This window comes from Hydra viridissima, unplaced genomic scaffold (assembly GCF_058129835.1).
Source record: "Hydra viridissima isolate aposymbiotic clone 2 unplaced genomic scaffold, HvirCarnegie_v1 scaffold_12, whole genome shotgun sequence".
Lineage (NCBI taxonomy): Eukaryota > Metazoa > Cnidaria > Hydrozoa > Anthoathecata > Hydridae > Hydra > Hydra viridissima.
In genome coordinates, this window is record NW_028324311.1 from 15,315,075 (window position 1) to 15,333,198 (window position 18,124).

The following is an 18,124-nucleotide window of genomic DNA, read 5'->3' on the forward strand; positions in this document are numbered from 1 at the left end:
TTCGGGAATTTCCAGTAATTGGCTCTCAAATACGCTGAATGCAATGCTGCAAACCGTTTTTCGCTACTACTTTGCTATACTTTGTATTTTTACCTTTGAAGTTTTCAAATAAATTAACTTAAAAACGCTCATTTGTTACATAATTTATTGATTGAATTTATAATAAAATTCAAATTATTTGAACAGTCAAAACAATATATCATTAGCAAACGTTGAATAGAAACTATACTTAAATGTTCTTAAATTCAGATTTTGTGTCAAAGTGAGGCATCAACTTGCGGCGCTCCAGTTGAACGCGAATATAGCCATCACGATTTTCATGACCATAAACTTTAGATGCTGATTCAGTCACAATTTTAATCACACGTTCAACACTTTGATTTGTGACATGGAAATGGCTCAATGTCAATAACTATGTCTTCAACTGACGAAAGCCATGCCAATATTTGTACAGTTGGAATATGTTTTGTCAGAACAGGTTCCAAGCGGGGCTGTGTTTGCCAGTCAATCTGTTCTTCATAACTAGTCGCTTGAAATCGTATCTCAGGGAGTTGAAATTTTCGATTTGGTATGTCATCTTCACGAGCACGAAGAATTCTCTTCAACGCAAGCTTACGGATCACTTGACGGTTGTCTTTGAGCATAGCCAGAATAATGCTCTGGATATGAGCCGGGTAGCTATTGCGCTTCAAAACTTGCTGAACAATTATTCGATAACGCACAGGAAGAAATCGTGATGTTTCTATCATTTTATAATAGTGTGGAGCAGCATTCCAGCAGTTTGAATGTTTCTTAATGTCAAACCAAACAACCGCATATGAATTCACAATAAATTTAGCCAAAAGTATTAGTTCATTTGATGGATCTTCAGTAGATATATAGAGGCGTAGAACACGGTTTGCTAGTGTCAACCACCTTGCATGGTTTAGTCGCCCAGGTGTTCTAGAATTAAATCTATCTGGTACAACACCTGTCTTCACCGCATTAATAATTTCGAAAAAGTACAGTTGATCACTGCTTAACAACTGCTTATTGCATATAATAGGTTCACCAACAAGTATGGCAAAGCTGACTATGGGTTTCTTAACAGACATTGAAATAGACTTGCCAATTGGTCCATTAAATGAATGGGGTCCAGTTGTTGCACCATCTAAGGAGTGAAAAAGATGTCGCAAAGGAAGCTCGTTCAGATGTAAAAGACAAATGGACCAGTGCAGTGGTCGACCAAGTTCAATTTCCATTCTGCGTATAACTCCATTGTTTAAACCAGTATTAACGTTAGTTGAATCAGAACCAATACAAACAAGGTTCGTACAGTCAACAGTATCAATTATTGAATCTGCAATGGATTTGGCTGATCCACTTGTTGGCGTACAATGATCAACATACTTTGAATTTGGCTCTGATAAAATGGAAATATGTTCCTCAGAAATCACAGTCTGCCTATCCCCCTCAAGTTTTAAAGTCTGATCTTTCCTTCCATCAAAATACAATCCAGTAATTCTACAATCAGCATTTTTACAGGATGTTCTCAGTAGTTTTCGTTCTCTGCGAATTTTATTCCGATCCACTGGCCCCATATGTTCTATACCAAAATCAACCAGAGTTGCTGATACAATCGCGGCAACTGCTCTATCTGATATGCCAAAACCATCTGCTTGTAGAGCAATATTTTTTAAACAACGGTTTTTCAGACGAGTAGATGTGACTTCGGTATCGACATCTGATACGGAAGGGGAATAAGTTTCGGTGTCAGAATTGTTGTCTGTTTCATTATCTGATTCATTGTCAGATGCTTCAACGACTCTGGCACACTTAACTGCAGTCTCTTCTTGATAATGAAACAGATTTTCGTTTTAAACGCCTCTCAGCACGTGCGGATTCCTTCTTGTCGATTCCAGCTATTCTGCCAACACGTATAGTGCGTTGATCAGTTAGGAATTCATGCTCAATTGCTGGCACCTTCAGAACCATTGGACAGCAACAAGACGAAAGTTCTTTGCATTTACACGAACAAATGTCAAACAATGTGTCAAGATCTTTTTCTATTTCATCTTGTTTGGCTGTTGCAGACTTTGATCGAATCACTTTCTGAACATTGCCTATGTACTTCTCCAGCTGTAATTCTATGCCTCGAAGACTTATAGTAGGAACTGATGCTTTAATCCATATCTGAGAAAGTTTCTCTGCTAGTCTCTTACAAACAGACCGTAGTGGTTCAGTTTCATAATTCTTCTCAGACAAGTATGCTTTGCCTACTTGCTTGTGGGTTGGCAAGCAAAAATTGGGTAATTCACGACCTTCTCCAAAAAGTATATGACGATTCTTTGAAGCTTTAGACCTTGAAATCATTAATTATTTTACAATTTTATAACATATCAGAATTTCAGTTAATTTCTAAAAATACAAGATGAGACGGATAAATTCTGCAATCAGTTGATAAAAGCAGAAATTAATAAACAATCATATAAAAATAGAATAATATAATAATAATAATATAATAATATAAAGTTATAATAGCGTTGGAGTTAATCATATCATTAGGGTTAATTTAGTTAGGTAGGTATAGGTTTGGTTTAGTTTCATAACCTTGGGATTATATCTAGTATTAGGGTTAAATGCATGTTTCAGTTAATGCATGTACTAAAGTAAATATACTTAGCATATAAAACCTTAAAACTTAAAAATGCAAAGTATAATCAATTCTTTAGAAATATTTTTTTTGTAAATATTAAACAACACTATATCACGCCACTTTTCACAAATTCTAAAAAAAATTAATTTTTATGATCCGGCCTAATATATATATATATAAAATTATTATTGACACCTACATAAAATCATATTTGCGTTTTTTGATCGTTTTTCGTTTTTTTCTTAACAAAAAGTCTCGTGAAGTCTTCGCCTTCATAAAAAAAAATACGTACGACCTTTGCAACTTTTGAAAATCTGGCTGTAAGTTAATAATTCGATTAAGAATATATAATAAATCTGTGAGTACACTAAAAATAGTAACTTCCATGGCAGTTGATTGCATCACTGACATTAAAAATCAGCATTAGAATTTTTTTGTTATTGACATTTAGACTTACGTTACACGAAGTCTCAGAAAAAAAAAAAAAAGAAATCAAGTTTTGTTGTTCTTTTTTTCCATTAAATGTTTTTTTTTCTTTAGCGAAATATAAAATATCTAAAAAAAAAAATAAGTCCCGAATTTCGCGATGAAATTTCGCGTATTTATAAGTACGCTTAAATGTGAATTATAGTCGCACAATTTAATGAAATTATTTTCATTAAGCCTTTCGAAGAAGAAAAATGTCTAAATGTAAAAAAATAAATATAAGTATATATATATATATATATATACAGTTACGGAAAAAAGTATCCGGACAAACTATTTTTAGGTATAATTCTATGTTAAATGAAGGAAACCTCATACTGTTATGTATATTTTTGTAGCTCTCGACAAGCTCTATCTAAGTGTACCATCAAACATTTACTACACTAGGTAGATGTCTCTTTTGGTAAGAAAAACTAAAATGACTCTGGAAAAAAGTATCCGGACAAATGATACCCTACTGACTTCATTCTTAATAGCCCAGAAAATTGTAAACATCGACTTTGAAGCCTCTGCAGACAAGGTTTTCCTGGCCAACTAACGGATCTTCAAACCGCTTATCGCTCATAACATGTCTGTTGTGGGGACCAACAAAGATGCCTTCTTTAACCTTCGCGTCACTAACTCTTGGAAACATCTGTCTTAAATATCAAAAACCTTCGCCTTTTTTGTTCAGTGCTTTCGCCAAATTCTTCAGGAGTCCAAATTTTATGTGTAGAGGAGGCAAAAATATCTTTGCCGGCTCGACAAGTATTTTGAGTGCAATATTTTTCTTAAATTTACGCAAAAATAATGATAAAACCGAAGATACGAAATGTGATACGAAAACTTTGATGCGATATTCGTGATCAGCGCCCAAAAATCTATCAGAAACACCTGACAGTGTTCAAGAAGAAAAAAAAATTTGTTGTCCGGTGTTTTCTGGATTATTACTCGTCAGGATACACTTCGCAATTTGACAGAAGTTAAATCAAAAGCTAAATTGAGAGCACAGAAGATAAGATATGCATGCACACATAACAAATGAATAATTTTTAATGAATATACAGTTGAATATTCAGACCCATGTCTTTTGACGTCTTGGCGTTCATTACGGTAAAAAAAGTAGAGAGGGGGAGTGCTTTAAATTGAAGAAAAAAAAAAACATTGCAAATCTCAAACACATTCTTGTACACACACGTGTGCACTTAGTTAAATCAGTTGCGAGCCTACAAATTCGCTGTGTTTCAATTTCATCATGATGCTGCATACTATTCTTCTTCGCTTTCTTAACTATTTTAAATCTACCAAACATAAACGCATGGCCTAATATATAACGCAGCCCGATTTGTTGCCTTAAAGGTGAAAAAATTTTCAAATATACAGTACAATCTCTCTGATTCGAATTTTATGGGTAAAAATAAAAGTTCGAATGAGAGAGATTTTCGAATTATAGAAAGTTGACTATTTTCGAATATTCTGGTCAAAGTAACAAATAGAAATGAAAAAACAAGCAAATTGTGATTCTTAGGCCTACATGCAATATAGATTGTGTTTTAAAATTTTACATTTTCAAAAAAAGTCAGCAATTTTAGATTGACTTTTTTTGAATAAAAGCTCTCATTCGTTTTAACCATTTTAGTACAGCTTTGTTGACATGATAATACTTTTCAGCATTCACCCGTTTAGCCAGATTTCCTTGACCGAAAAGAGTCTAAGATTTTATTTTTATTCTTTTTTCAAGTTAAAAGAATATTTAGTGGAATATCAAAGGTTTTCGAAACCTCTATTTGTTTTTACTTTTTCCAATTCAAATGTTTCTGCTTTAAATTGTTTTCTTTATGCGGTCTCTTTGATGCCTTAATGTTTTTTTAAAGAAAAGATAATTCACGTTAATCGTTTTTCAAAAACTCAAAACATTCGAAATTTGAAAAAAGAGCACAATAGTTAACGAGTTTTTACTTATCAGAAATTAAAAAGTTCGATTTACGTCAGAAATTAAAAAGCTCGATTTACGGAGAGATTGTCACAAACTCACGGTAAATCGTCTAATACAAGTTAATTGGACAAAAACATTTTCTTTACCAATTCGATTGTTCTAGTCTTAAATGGTTGAAATAAATAATACTTTATTGTTTTATTGAATAATTACCTTAAGTTTAGTAACTTAGAAGACTTTTTTTTTGCGGAGGGATGGGGCAAACCCCCTCGGTCACAACCCCCTCCCCCTTCTACCCCCACAATGCTCAGTTTTGCCTAAAATCGCGCTACAATAAAAGAATAAAAATTAATTTTATTATTTAAATTTCCGGGTTTTACTTTAAGCTAATAGCTTATATTATTGAAATAAAAAATAAAAATTACCATAACTAGGGAGTTTAGGCAATTTTTATAGCAAATGTAAATCTTTTTTATTTAAAATGCATTGGATTCCTTAATATATTTTATTTTCAAAATGGTTTCAACCACTTCTGTAGCTTATTTGGTTCCAAAGATATTGGTGTTTTAATATTTTCAATTCATATACATTTTATGAAATATTTCCTTAAAGTATCTCGTTAAACTTTTGGCACCGAAAAAAAAACTTTTTTTCTTATTTTTTTCTTGCGTAAAAAGTTGCGTTAACAACAAAATATCTAAAGACGGGGGAAATTTATAAAATCTCCACTTAGAAAACAAAAAACCCACCCTATTAGACTACCAAAAAAAAAAATAAAAACTAATTGACATAATAAATAAATAGTTGCAGAATATATTTTTATGTGGGGACGAAAGAATTAGCTTAATTTACTTGTATATAAACAAAACTGAAACATTTAAAATTAAATAACTTTATCAATTCTAAAGCAAAACGACGTCCCCAAAAAAATTATTGTAGTGCAACCTTTTCTAAAAAAAATAACATCTATATATACGTATATACTATTTATTTTCATGGGTGGGTTTTTATTCTTCTACACCTACATAAAATTATTTATTGCGTTTTTTGGACGAAGTTTTTCAAAAACCTACGATATATTTTTTTCCGCGATAAAATATCACGTGACAAAACTCCATACCATAACGAACACCTAAAATAATTTCAATACTAAGTTGATAAAACCAGAGGAAATTCAATACAAAGTTGAAAAAACCAGAAGAAATTCAATACAAAGTTGTTAAAACCAGAAGAGAAAAAAACTTCCACGCAAAATAAGAGCTTTTGGGACAAGAGAAGAAAACTAGGATTTTTTGATATAAAACGTATAATGATAATTCTTAAAAACCAAATACACAAATGTGTAATTGAAATATAATAGTAATTCATAAAATATTTTTAATTTTTTCAGCTACCAAAGAAAGATTTCTTCATAGCAATTAAATAACTACTTTTTAGGAAATACAGCCAATTTTCATTGTTAATTTTCTTAAATTGTCTAGAAATGTCACCAATTATTTATAGATTTATTGTATTCTCATGATGTTGATTTCAATAATTATAGTTTCATGTCCGACTTGGTCCGACTTTAAAAGACATCCTTATAAATGGGCAAGAAAAACAATTGAGTACAAAATTTCGCGTAACTCTGCAGCTGTTGCATTGCAGGGATAAGGTAAGAGGAATACCAAAATCACAAATGAATTGTATTTTAAAAATATGTATATTGTAATTGTTTAGTGAAATCTTAAAAATTACAATTTGCTTTTTTTGGAAGCGGGACAATCAAATTCAAAACCTCGTCCGACAACTTTTTGCTTCTTTTTGAAGGCAGTTCTCTTAGTGAATTGATAACAGGGTCAGATGTTATTAAGAGCATATTCAGCAAGTCTTTATTTTTAGAAATAGGCGACTTTTTCCTAGTACGATGCTCTCGAAATTTTCAGCTATCTATATTTTGGACTTCTTGAGATTCATTCGAGAGCAGGCCGATCGAAAGAATATACGACTTTATAATTTCAGTACTTCACATTAAAACTTTGCACCTGCAACTGGCACGTTATAGTTACACGTCATACCACGAATACAAATCTAAATATAAAGTTCCAAGTTCAGAGCAAAATTTTTCAAATTTGACGCAATAAATGTCACGGCCAAAAGATAGCGTTCTTAATGAAACACTTAAATTTTTAATTATTTCGGCGTTTGATCGTGTAATCTCTCCGCTCATTTCCAGATTTAGAGAAAAACTTCCAAGCTGTGTTGCCATCATTTGTACTGCCATAACGAGGTTTCGGCTTGTCTACAATAAGTCCCATTTTTTTTTAAAAACTTTTGTTTGATTTCTTCCAAACGTTATCTGATACGAAATTTATCCTCGTTGCTTTTAGCTGGCCACTTTTTTATGTCCAAGAGGTAGCTTAAGTGTAGCAAGCATTCAAAGGTACGGATCCAAGTATGCAAGGTAGACAAACCAAAACTGTGTTTTATTTTTAATCGGCCATGCTTTTTTACTTCACCGTTCATCTTTTTTTAGAGTAGAACCACTGATATAATATTTTTTAAATTCATGTTTTTCTTTTGAAAAGATGAATTTAATTGGTCGGCAATAAAGTATTGATGATGGCCGGGAATTTGCCAAATAATATTATGATAGTCATCACTCAATCTCAATTAGAGAAATGCAAATACAAACAGAAACTCATCATTAGCATCGGAGTTCTCAAATCTTTGTTTGTAGATACTGTTGCCAGAACTTCCGTCACTTTTCATTTGCTTATTAATATAGGTGACAATTTAGAGGGTTAATTTTTGAGAAATTGACTTTGTGTTTCCATTAATTGTTTAGTTGTTTTATTCGTTATGGTTTCTGAGACAGAAATAAAGTCTTATGGAGGGTAACAGAACATTTTGTATTAACATGAACTATTGTAAGCAAGAAATACTTCATGTCCTGCTTTCAGAGACCACTTTCTTGTTTGTTTATAAGAGTGACTAGTACACTTGGAATCTACATAATAAGCTAATGCCTCATGGCTACTCAACTGTCTGCCGCCACAAATCACATCAAAAGATTTTCTTCGCTTTAGTGATTTTGTACTTTTTCTAATAGATGTAGCTACGCTTCTTTGACCCGATAAACGATGTACTATTTCAGCAGCTGTGGTTAATTCACTGGCACTCCGCGATTGCACTAAGTCTACAACTCTATGTCTTTTGGTTTTTACACAAGAGTTATCAAAGTTTTTTTTTTGGCCGACATTGAGGCTGACTTTCTTCAAATGTCGTTGAAGCACAGGACCGATGCAAACTAATCTTAAATTCTAAACTATTGCTCTCAAATCACTTTAATTTTTATTTAAAAAAGTATCCATTGATCTATTGGCTGCATTTCATTTTTGTACAAATTTAGTGAATAAGCTTGTAATTTTTAATTGTTTTTTGTTTGTATTATGTATTATTATGTATATTTATATTATGTTTGTATTATTTGTTTTTTAATTGTATTTTTTTTTTTTTTGCAAATGATAGAAGAGAATTTTGTTCTTTTTTCGTTCAGTTTTCGCCATTCTTCAAATAATTCCAATTTTGTAAAAGAATACACTCGGTCTGAAAAAAATTATGCCTAAATTGAGCGGGCAGACAAGGGTAGCCAAACTTTCTTATCTAAACACTTTAGGGTTGTGGTTATTGTATGTAAAAAAATAGTTTGGATATATGTGGATAAATTTAGTTACATGCTTTGAAAATTTAAAAACCAAATATAAGTCGCAATTTTTTACAGTGTTTTTAAAATCTACAGGACACTAGTTGTGTCACTTATTTGAATTAAATTTTCAATAAAATACAAAGTACATACCCTCTAAAGTAAAATTCATCGCAACAGTTGTAGTTATTACTCACAATAAGTTTTCTATAACCTATTGCTACACTGCAAAATTGCAACAAACATGATAACAAAATTATGTTTATTTTTAAGTGTCACTTAAGCGCATTTCGCGGTGACTTTACTTTTAGGGGACGTCCGTAAAGTACGTACGCAGTAAAATCAATGATTTTCGACCCCCCCTCCCCCCTTGTACGCACTAGTACGCTTTTAACCACCCCCTCCCCCTCTGCATACGTACGTACGCGTTATTTATTTAAAAAATAAGACTCCCTTCCCCCCTCCCCCCCCCCCCCCCCAAAAAAAAAAAAAATGCTTTCAAAACATTAAATACAAAAAAGATCAACATTTTTAGTTAGAGATTTTTCTGTACTTAACTAAAAAACGGGCAGTTACTAACAAAAGGAAAGAAAAATGGTTTAAAAAGGGATTCATGTTTTTTATTTCCACAAATGGTGACTTAAATAAATTGAATATGTTATGGAAAGCAGACATGAACTCTGCTTAAATGACAATGATTATTTATCTAAAAAGTAAAATCAATTTTTTTCATAAAACTTATATTTTGTTTTTTTATGGTTAAAAGAAGTTAAAAATTTTATTATTTTCAAACAAATCTGGAAAATGAGAGAATTTTGTTTATTAAAAATGGAGACTTTTTAAATCTAAATTAAAGTCTATATTTACTTTTACGATAATCTTTTAACTTTATATATTTCAAGCATATTGAAAAAAAAATTGCAAAACTGATTTTTTTTGTTCAAATTAGAAGATTTTTCTAAAATAATTTAGAATATATGCAAACTTTTTTGTTTTAAATCTCAATAAAAAAATGTTCCACCGAGTTCCTAGGAGATATATATATTTTTTAGTTCACTAACACTTTTACTTTTAGAATATAAAGAGATTGCTGCGGTCACCTGCGGTATAGGGAGTTATTCAAGAAATACAAATGTAAGTGAATTCATAAAATCTTGTTTTCCGAGAAATTATGATTCATTTATAGAAAAAAACATCAATGGCTTGAAGAAAATCTTATGACCAATAAAAGAAGCCACTTTGGTTCTGGAAAACCCCATAAACAATGGGTTGTATTTGGAGAGCGAACCAAAAGAAAAAAAAATAAGAGTAAGCTGTTGAATATCATGCTCTATTTTTAGTCTCTGCAAGAAATACACATTTTAAAAAAAGTCAAATGTTTTTTGAGATAAAAAAAGTAAAGACACTTTAGATAAAACCTCTTCTTTAAATATGAGTGTAAAGCAAGCTCTTAATTTAAAAGTGAATGCTGACCTCAGCGATAAACATGGGCGCCGGCAGGCAGGGGCAAGTGGGGGTAGTTGCCCCTCCCTGGAAAAGCAAAATAACAAACTTTAATATTCACAAAATTTCTTTTAACTGTTAAAAGATTTTATTTCGATATCTCATCAATTTAACTCATTTATAGTTTACTCACAGTAATGTAAATGTCTACAGTTTAAATGAAATATTACTATCAAATGCAATGACTTCCACGATAGCGAAAGCTTTTTTATAAAGGCATATTTTATATTTTAAAAAAAAGTTTGAATAAAAGTTAAAAAAAAAATACGATAGAAATACATCTTAGAAAAATAAAAAAGGAATAAATAGAACAAATCAATAGATAAAGGAGAAGTATAGAAAACAAAAAGAAGAGAGGAAGAAAAAAAAGGAAAATAAAGGAAATAATAATAAAAAAAAAAGAAATCGAATTACAATTACAATTACAAAGTTCTTGCGCAAACAAATAAACTTCGAACTAACGAAAAAAGAATTGGATGCAGTGATCAAATTTTTTTAAATTATTTTTTAATGTGTCAGTTTCATTTACTTTTTTGTGCTGTTGTTTTTTTGTTTGTTGGCAAAATGTTTCTTGTTTGTATTGTATTTCTATTTATTTTTTTTCCAATTTATTGTGTTATACTCATTTTAGTAATAATATTACCTTGTGTTTTTTGCTAGCTAAATGTTGATTATTATAATTATATACATTGCCGCCGAGAGGGGGGAAGGGGGAGGGAAAGATTCCCGGGGCCCCGTGTGTGTACAAATAATTTTTTAAAATAATTTTTTTAAGTAATTTTTAAAAGATTTAAATAGTTTTGACTTTTAAAAGATTTAATTAACTTTTATTTTTAATTTTCAATGACCAGAGCACGCTTCTTTTGGTCCTGGGTATATAATTGATCATAATGAGGGACCCTTAAGAAAACTTCCCCAGGGCCCAAAATTTCTCTCGGCTGCTATAATTGTATATATTTAATTTGATTAATTTGCATTAACATGCTGCATTTTAATTTTTGTTTTGTTTTTTGGAATATGTCTAATTTGTATTTAATAAATCATTTAATGTTTTTTAACTAATCATTATATTATTATATAATTTAGCACTATTAGGTATAATTTAGCATTAGCATTATGAGCGTTTGTCTGGGCTTTGCATGCTGAGCGTGCATCGTGAAAAAATACGCTCCAGAAAATCTGAATTTATCGAACAAATTGTAATTAAATTTAGCAGTGAACGCAGACGACTACAATTTCTATTTACTGAATAAGAATGATTTAATTCTTGTGTTTTTATTTTTACATTTTCTTTAATTTTCTGTTGTCACATGTCTAATAAAATGAATTGAGTAATTGATGCATCTATGTAGTTTTTGAAATATCACTGTTGAATTTTATTTTGCCCCCCCCCCCCCCCCTTGTAAAAAATCCTGCCGGCGCCCATGGCGATAAACAGTATTAAATGATCAAAAACCTAGCCCTTGGACACATATTTGTCCCATTCTTGCGCGTTGTTTCAGGGGAAGTTAAATACTACCCTAAAATTTTTCCTCTAATTTCAGCTGCTAACATTAATATTGCTAAAGCTGCGTTTACATAGATGGTATAACAATACCAATACGCGAGGTTAGAATTATTTTGTTCTATCTCCAAGTTTAAACGTTGGGTGAAAGTTTTTGATTTTTTTCTTAAAGTAAAAATTATTTTTAAAGAAATAATAACTTATACTTTACGTAACTTATGTTTAAACAAATTATTTAGAAAAAAATTTCTAAAACATAGTGTATTTTAAAAGTAATCATTACTTACTAAAGTTAATAACTCATTTACTCCCAACTTTTAATATAGGAGATAGAACAAAATAATTCTAACCTCGCGAATAGAAGCAGCTGAAATAAATGATGGTAATTCTGCCAGAAGCATGCAAATATCAAGTAGATTAATGAACCAAAATGTTGTGCATTGGGTTAGAAATTCTAAAATTTTAATTAAAGTTATTTTTTACGAGTGCAGCCAAACCTTAAGAGCGCGTGAACGCGTATACACGCAATAAAGGCGTCAAAGGTGCGCGTAAAAAATAATTTATTTAACAAATTTGAATTCTTTGACCCAAAAAACTATCATTTTCACATATAAAATTTTTATTTACAATTTTTATTGAGTTTTTGGCGTTTTTTGCTTAAACTGAGTCACTGTGCGACGCTGCAGAAGATAAAAAATAATTTGAACAACGATCACTCGCTTTCAGTGACCGAAGTCAGAAAAAAGCAAGATATAGATTTTTTACATTCGAGAAATTAATTGCTTTTTGTTAATATACAGATTAAGTTTTAGGAATAATTCTTGAAAAAGATGGTCGCTGTCTTGAACCCCCCCCCATACTTGCGTATGAACTTTATGGATGCCCCCTTAGTCGAATAATGGAGGTTTTTGAATTAAGGAGATTCGAATAAGAGAGATTGTACTGTATACTTTGTTTTCCAATGCCAAAAAAATGTTCAGTAGTAGTTTGTAGATGTTGTTGAAAGCAAAAGAACGAAGAATGCTCCAATAACAGCAACTACGCACCGATTTTTGATTTGCAGGATTGAGTTTGACAACAAAGCTGATGAGATCTTTACAGAAATCTCTGAGATATGTATCAATCATTTTGAAGAAAAATATTTGAAAAGAATGAAGGTATAACATTGAAGTATTCCAAAAATTCTACACCAACAACAAGAACTCCAACGGGAAAACTCACCAACAACTTTTACCAACCAAAATATCTTATCAAAGCCATCTTTAACTCAATCAAGCTCAACTTTATGCAAGCTCCAGCAGTTTTTCAATGTTAACATCATTTTCTTGATGAAACAGATAATTTCAGAAGACATGATGCAATTTTAAAAAATGGAGATCTTAAATGAATTGATAACCATGTGTTATATCTTCGAACCTTTTTTGATGAAGGGGATGTTACTTCTAACAACGAGACTTACAATTTACATTTCAAACTTATTTTCTAATAAAAGGTTCTTTTCTAAACTTCTAACTTACATTTCTAATTTAAATTTCTGATTTAAATCTCAAATAATTGGTTCTAATATTTAAATAAAGATTTAAATAAATCTTTATTTAAATATTTATTTAAATCTTTATTTAAATATTTATTTAAATCTTTATTTAAATCTTTATTTAAATATTTATTTAAATATTTATTTAAATATTTATTTAAATATTTATTTAAACATTTATTTAAATATTTATTTAAATATTTATTTAAATATTTATTTAAACATTTATTTAAATATTTATTTAAATATTTATTTAAATATTTATTTAAATCTTTATTTAAATATTTATTTAAATCTTTATTTAAATATTTATTTAAATCTTTATTTAAATCTTTATTTAAATATTTATTTAAATATTTATTTAAATATTTATTTAAATATTTATTTAAATATTTATTTAAATATTTATTTAAATATTTATTTAAATATTTATTTAAATATTTATTTAAATATTTATTTAAATATTTATTTAAATATTTATTTAAATATTTATTTAAATATTTATTTAAATATTTATTTAAATATTTATTTAAATATTTATTTAAATATTTATTTAAATATTTATTTAAATATTTATTTAAATATTTATTTAAATATTTTATTTGTAATATTTATTTGTAATATCGTGTGAGCAATTCTCCCAAAACCTTCACACGGGACCAAATTGAAAAAATCGGCGGATAACTTTACACTGTTTAACCCTTTCGTGTCGGAATTTATTGAGGCGATTTAAAAAGCGCAATACTGGGCCAGGGAAACACTAAAATAGATGAGTTTCCTAACAAAATAAGTTAAACAAAGTATATATCATTGGAAAGCAGGCAAAATTTAGAATCCAAAAATTAAATTAAGAAAGTAAAAAATTTATATTTTTTTTGTTATTTATATATATATATATATATAAATAACAAAAATATAAATAAAAAATATCCAAGGCGCACGTATGTGCGCCTTCGGCACGAAAGGGTTAAAGAAATTTTTCTAAGACAATTAAAAACATTACAACACAAAAAAACAGGCGATCAAATCATTTTTTTAAGATAATCCCTATTAAAACAAAGTTATAAATAGTACAAGAGAACATAAACAAGTTCATAAAAAACATAGAGATCTAAACACATACATATCACTAATTAAGATATCATAATTCAGAGGTTTCGAAAACGATTATCTAGTATAGCTGACAATTTAAGTTTTTCGTTTATCACAGTTTCATATTTTTCAAACAGAGTGCTATATCATCTTTTGTATTTAATCTTAATGGATGATTGATACCGAAATTATCAACTTGTATTTTATCCACTTGATAAAAAATATCTAAAGCTTCATTAAATTTTCCCATTTCAGACAAACAGCTTGCTATATTATTTTTTGTTTTCAATGTTGATGGATGGTTGATACCTAAGATATCAGTTTGAATTTTATCTATTTGATAACAAATTTCTAAAGCTTCATTATAATTTCCCATTCCATACAAACAACTTGCTATACCAATTTTTGTATTCAATGTTGATGGATGATTGATACCGAAATTATCAATTTGTGTTTTATCCACATGATAAAAAATATCTAAAGCTTCATTATACTTTCCCATTTCAGACAAACAGCTTGCTATACTAATTTTTGTATTTAATGTTAATGGATGATTGATACCGAAAATATCAATTTGTAATTTATCAACTTGATAAAAAATGTCTAGAGCTTCATTACATTTTCCCATTTCTTTCAAACAGATTGCAATATCAACTTTTGTATTCAATGTTGATGGATGTTTGATGCCTAAAATATCAGTTTGTATTTTATCAACTTGAAAATAAATTTCTAAAGCTTCATTTTGTTTTCCCATATCCTTCAAACAGCTTGCTATATTATTTTTTGTTTTCAATGTTGATGGATGGTTGATACCTAAAATATCAGTTTGTATTTTATCTATTTGATAACAAATTTCTAAAGCTTCATTATAATTTCCCATTCCATACCAACAGCCTGCTATACCAATTTTTGTATTCAATGTTGATAGATGATTGATACCGAAAAAATCATTTTGGATTTTATCAACTTGATAAAAAATATCTAAAGCTTCATTATACTTTCCCATTTCATTCAAACAGTTTGCCAAATTATTTTTTGTAATCAATGTTGATGGATGTTTGATGCCTAAAATATCAGTTTGTATTTTATCATCTTGAAAATAAATTTCTAAAGCTTCATTATATTTTCCCATTTTTTTCAAAGTGATTGCAATACTATTTTTATTGCTTAATGTTAATGGATGATTGATACCGAAATTATCACTTAGTATTTTATCAGCATGATAATAAATTTCTAAAGCTTCATTATATTTTCCCAATCCATTCAAAGAGTTTGCAATACTAATTTTTGTAAGCAATGTTGAGGAATGATTTATACCAAAATTATCACTTTGTATTTTGTCAACTTGATAATATATTTCTAATGCTTCATTATATTTTCCCATATGATCCAAACAGCCTGCTATGACTTCCTTTGTTTTCAATGTGGATGGATGATTCTTACCTAAAATATCAATTTGTATTTTATCAACTTGATAACAAACTTCTAAAGCTTCATTATATTTTCCCATATTCTTTAAACTGATTGCTATATTATTTTTTGTACCAAATGTTGATGGATGTTTGATACCAAAAATCTCAGTTTGTATTTTATCAACTTGATAATAAAGTTCTAAAGCTTCATTAAATTTTCCAATTGTATCCAAACAGATTGCCATATTATTTTTTGTATCCAATGTTGATTGATGGTTCATACCTAAAATTTCAGATTTACTTTTATTAAGTTGATAATAAATTTCTAAAGCTTCATTATATTTTCCCATTCTATTCAAACAGTTCGCAATATTATTTTTTGTAGCAAATATTGGCGCCAATGTTGATGTATCATCAATACTTAAAGTATCTGTTTGTATTTTATCAACATGATGATAAATTTCTAAAGCTTCATTATGTTTTCCCATATCATCTAAACAGAGTGCTATAATATGTTCTGTATTTAAAGTTATTTGGTTTTCAGCCCCATAAGATTTCGTGTTATGGCTTTTAATGGCATTAAGTATGTTTATTACTTCTTGAAAAAAGCCTTTGTTTGATATGAAACATCGGATACTCCAACTCTGTTGATGGAACACTTCACACATTTTTGATTCGTTAATATGAAACATGTGGATGAAATGGTTATAGAAGTGCTTCCCATCGTCAACGTGCTCCTTTACGTCTTCTAACTGCAATCTAAGAAAATCGACGATGTTTTCGGTGTATAATTCAGTTACTTCTCTGCGTTTTTGATATAGTTTACTGGCTAACTGTGTCATTTCGTGCATCGCGTACATGTCGTTGTCATCCTCGAAATGATCAAGCAAGGAATAGCTGACTAACAATCTGATTGCTCGATTAATCAAAATCACTTCATTTATTTTCAGGTGTTTTGAAATACCGACAATGAACTTTCTTGCAATGTGTTGGCCATCACAATAACTTAAATGGTGTAAAATTTCTAGTGATCTATCACTCGATAACTCTATTTTACACAACACTAAGCTAATTGATGTTATTGCAGACTTTGCTTCCGCTTCGGTGTGAGTTCCTTCCTCAAGCATTTCAATGGGATATGAACGAAAAAGATCTAAATATTCCTGCAAAGAAATGCTGTTGTTGTTTATATAGAGAATGGCTTGATTAATGGCGAGTGGGTGATATCGGAGCAATTCTGCTATTTCTTTCAGTTTATCGTCATCGCTTGCTAATATTTGTTTCATATTTCTTTTTGCAAATAGGAACGCATCTGATGGCGAGAAAGACTTAATTTCTACTTGATTGACATTGGTAGACCACGATTTCCATTGCGATGTTACCAAAGTAAAGGCATTTTTCTTATATGACACGTAATTTTCAAAGTTCTTTACACTCTCATCGTCGACGTTGTCGAAGATATAAAGCGTTTTTTCTCTTTCAAAATAGTTATGTATTTTTCTAGTAACTACTTCAATATCGAATGGATCGCCTTGAGAATCTTTTTCGTTTAACCCTAATAGGTGACAGAGATTAATCATAGAAACCTGTATTTTGCCTTTTGCTGCATCCACCCACACAATACTTTCAAAATGGTTGCTGTAAATTGCTGCATACTTTCTAGCGAGCTGAGTTTTACCTATTCCAGACATTCCAGTTAAAACCGTAAATGATTTATCCGAATGATTTGTTTGGAAAACGTGTTTGTGAATTTGATTAAGTTCTTCTTCACGTGAAAAGAATGCTTTTGTTGGTGGTAGGACACCGAAAACGGAGTGTCGAGATTTTAGTTCTAAATTACCAAAACATTTACTTTTTTTTTTCACGAAATAACTATGTTTTGAAATATTTTATTTTTTAGCACAGCATTTTGAAACAGTATTATTTTTGTTTTTGATAGAAAAAATTACTACTTACATCTATTTTGTAAAAGATGATTAATTTGACGAGTCATAGAAAATAAGTAATCACTTGCTCCTTAGTCTAACTTACGGTGCGCTCGGTTTTATTATGGTTAAACATTTAGGCATTATGTTAACTTTATTTCAAAACATAAAAATTTATTACAGTTACAAACGCTATATAAAAAATTAGTATTTTATTATCACAGTTGAATATTTTTAAATTTAATTTAAGAGACATTACAAATGTGAGTTTAAGTCCGGAAAGTGCTCATTCTTGTTGCTGATAAAAAGGCCTGATTGATTTGCGACATTAACTTGCAGCAATCAACTATTAGAATGAATGAAATTGTTTTTTTTTTCAAAATGTATATTTTACGTTTTTATGACTTTAATGTTTTGGAATTTGGATGGCCTT

At 29.7% G+C, this 18,124-nt stretch overlaps 2 protein-coding genes across 4 annotated transcripts in view; both read right to left on the reverse strand.

Moving 5' to 3' along the window:
- Positions 1 to 368: 368 nt before the first annotated feature.
- Positions 369 to 1,859, reverse strand: LOC149881486 (uncharacterized). The gene has a single exon (XM_090067995.1). The coding sequence runs from the start codon at positions 1,578 to 1,580 to the stop codon at positions 369 to 371; it is 1,212 nt and encodes a 403-aa protein (XP_089924121.1). The 5' UTR covers positions 1,581 to 1,859.
- A 12,420-nt stretch (positions 1,860 to 14,279) lies between these two features.
- Positions 14,280 to 18,124, reverse strand: part of LOC145187697 (uncharacterized) — a 39,540-nt gene continuing 35,695 nt past the window's right edge. For 2 of the 3 annotated variants that reach the window (XM_090068878.1, XM_090068879.1), the window contains one exon: positions 14,280 to 17,597. In XM_090068878.1, the coding sequence (XP_089925004.1) occupies positions 14,467 to 17,597 (3,131 nt within the window). In that variant the 3' untranslated portion in view covers positions 14,280 to 14,466. The remainder of the gene's footprint in view (positions 17,598 to 18,124) is intronic. The other variant, XM_090068882.1, reaches the window with a different exon arrangement.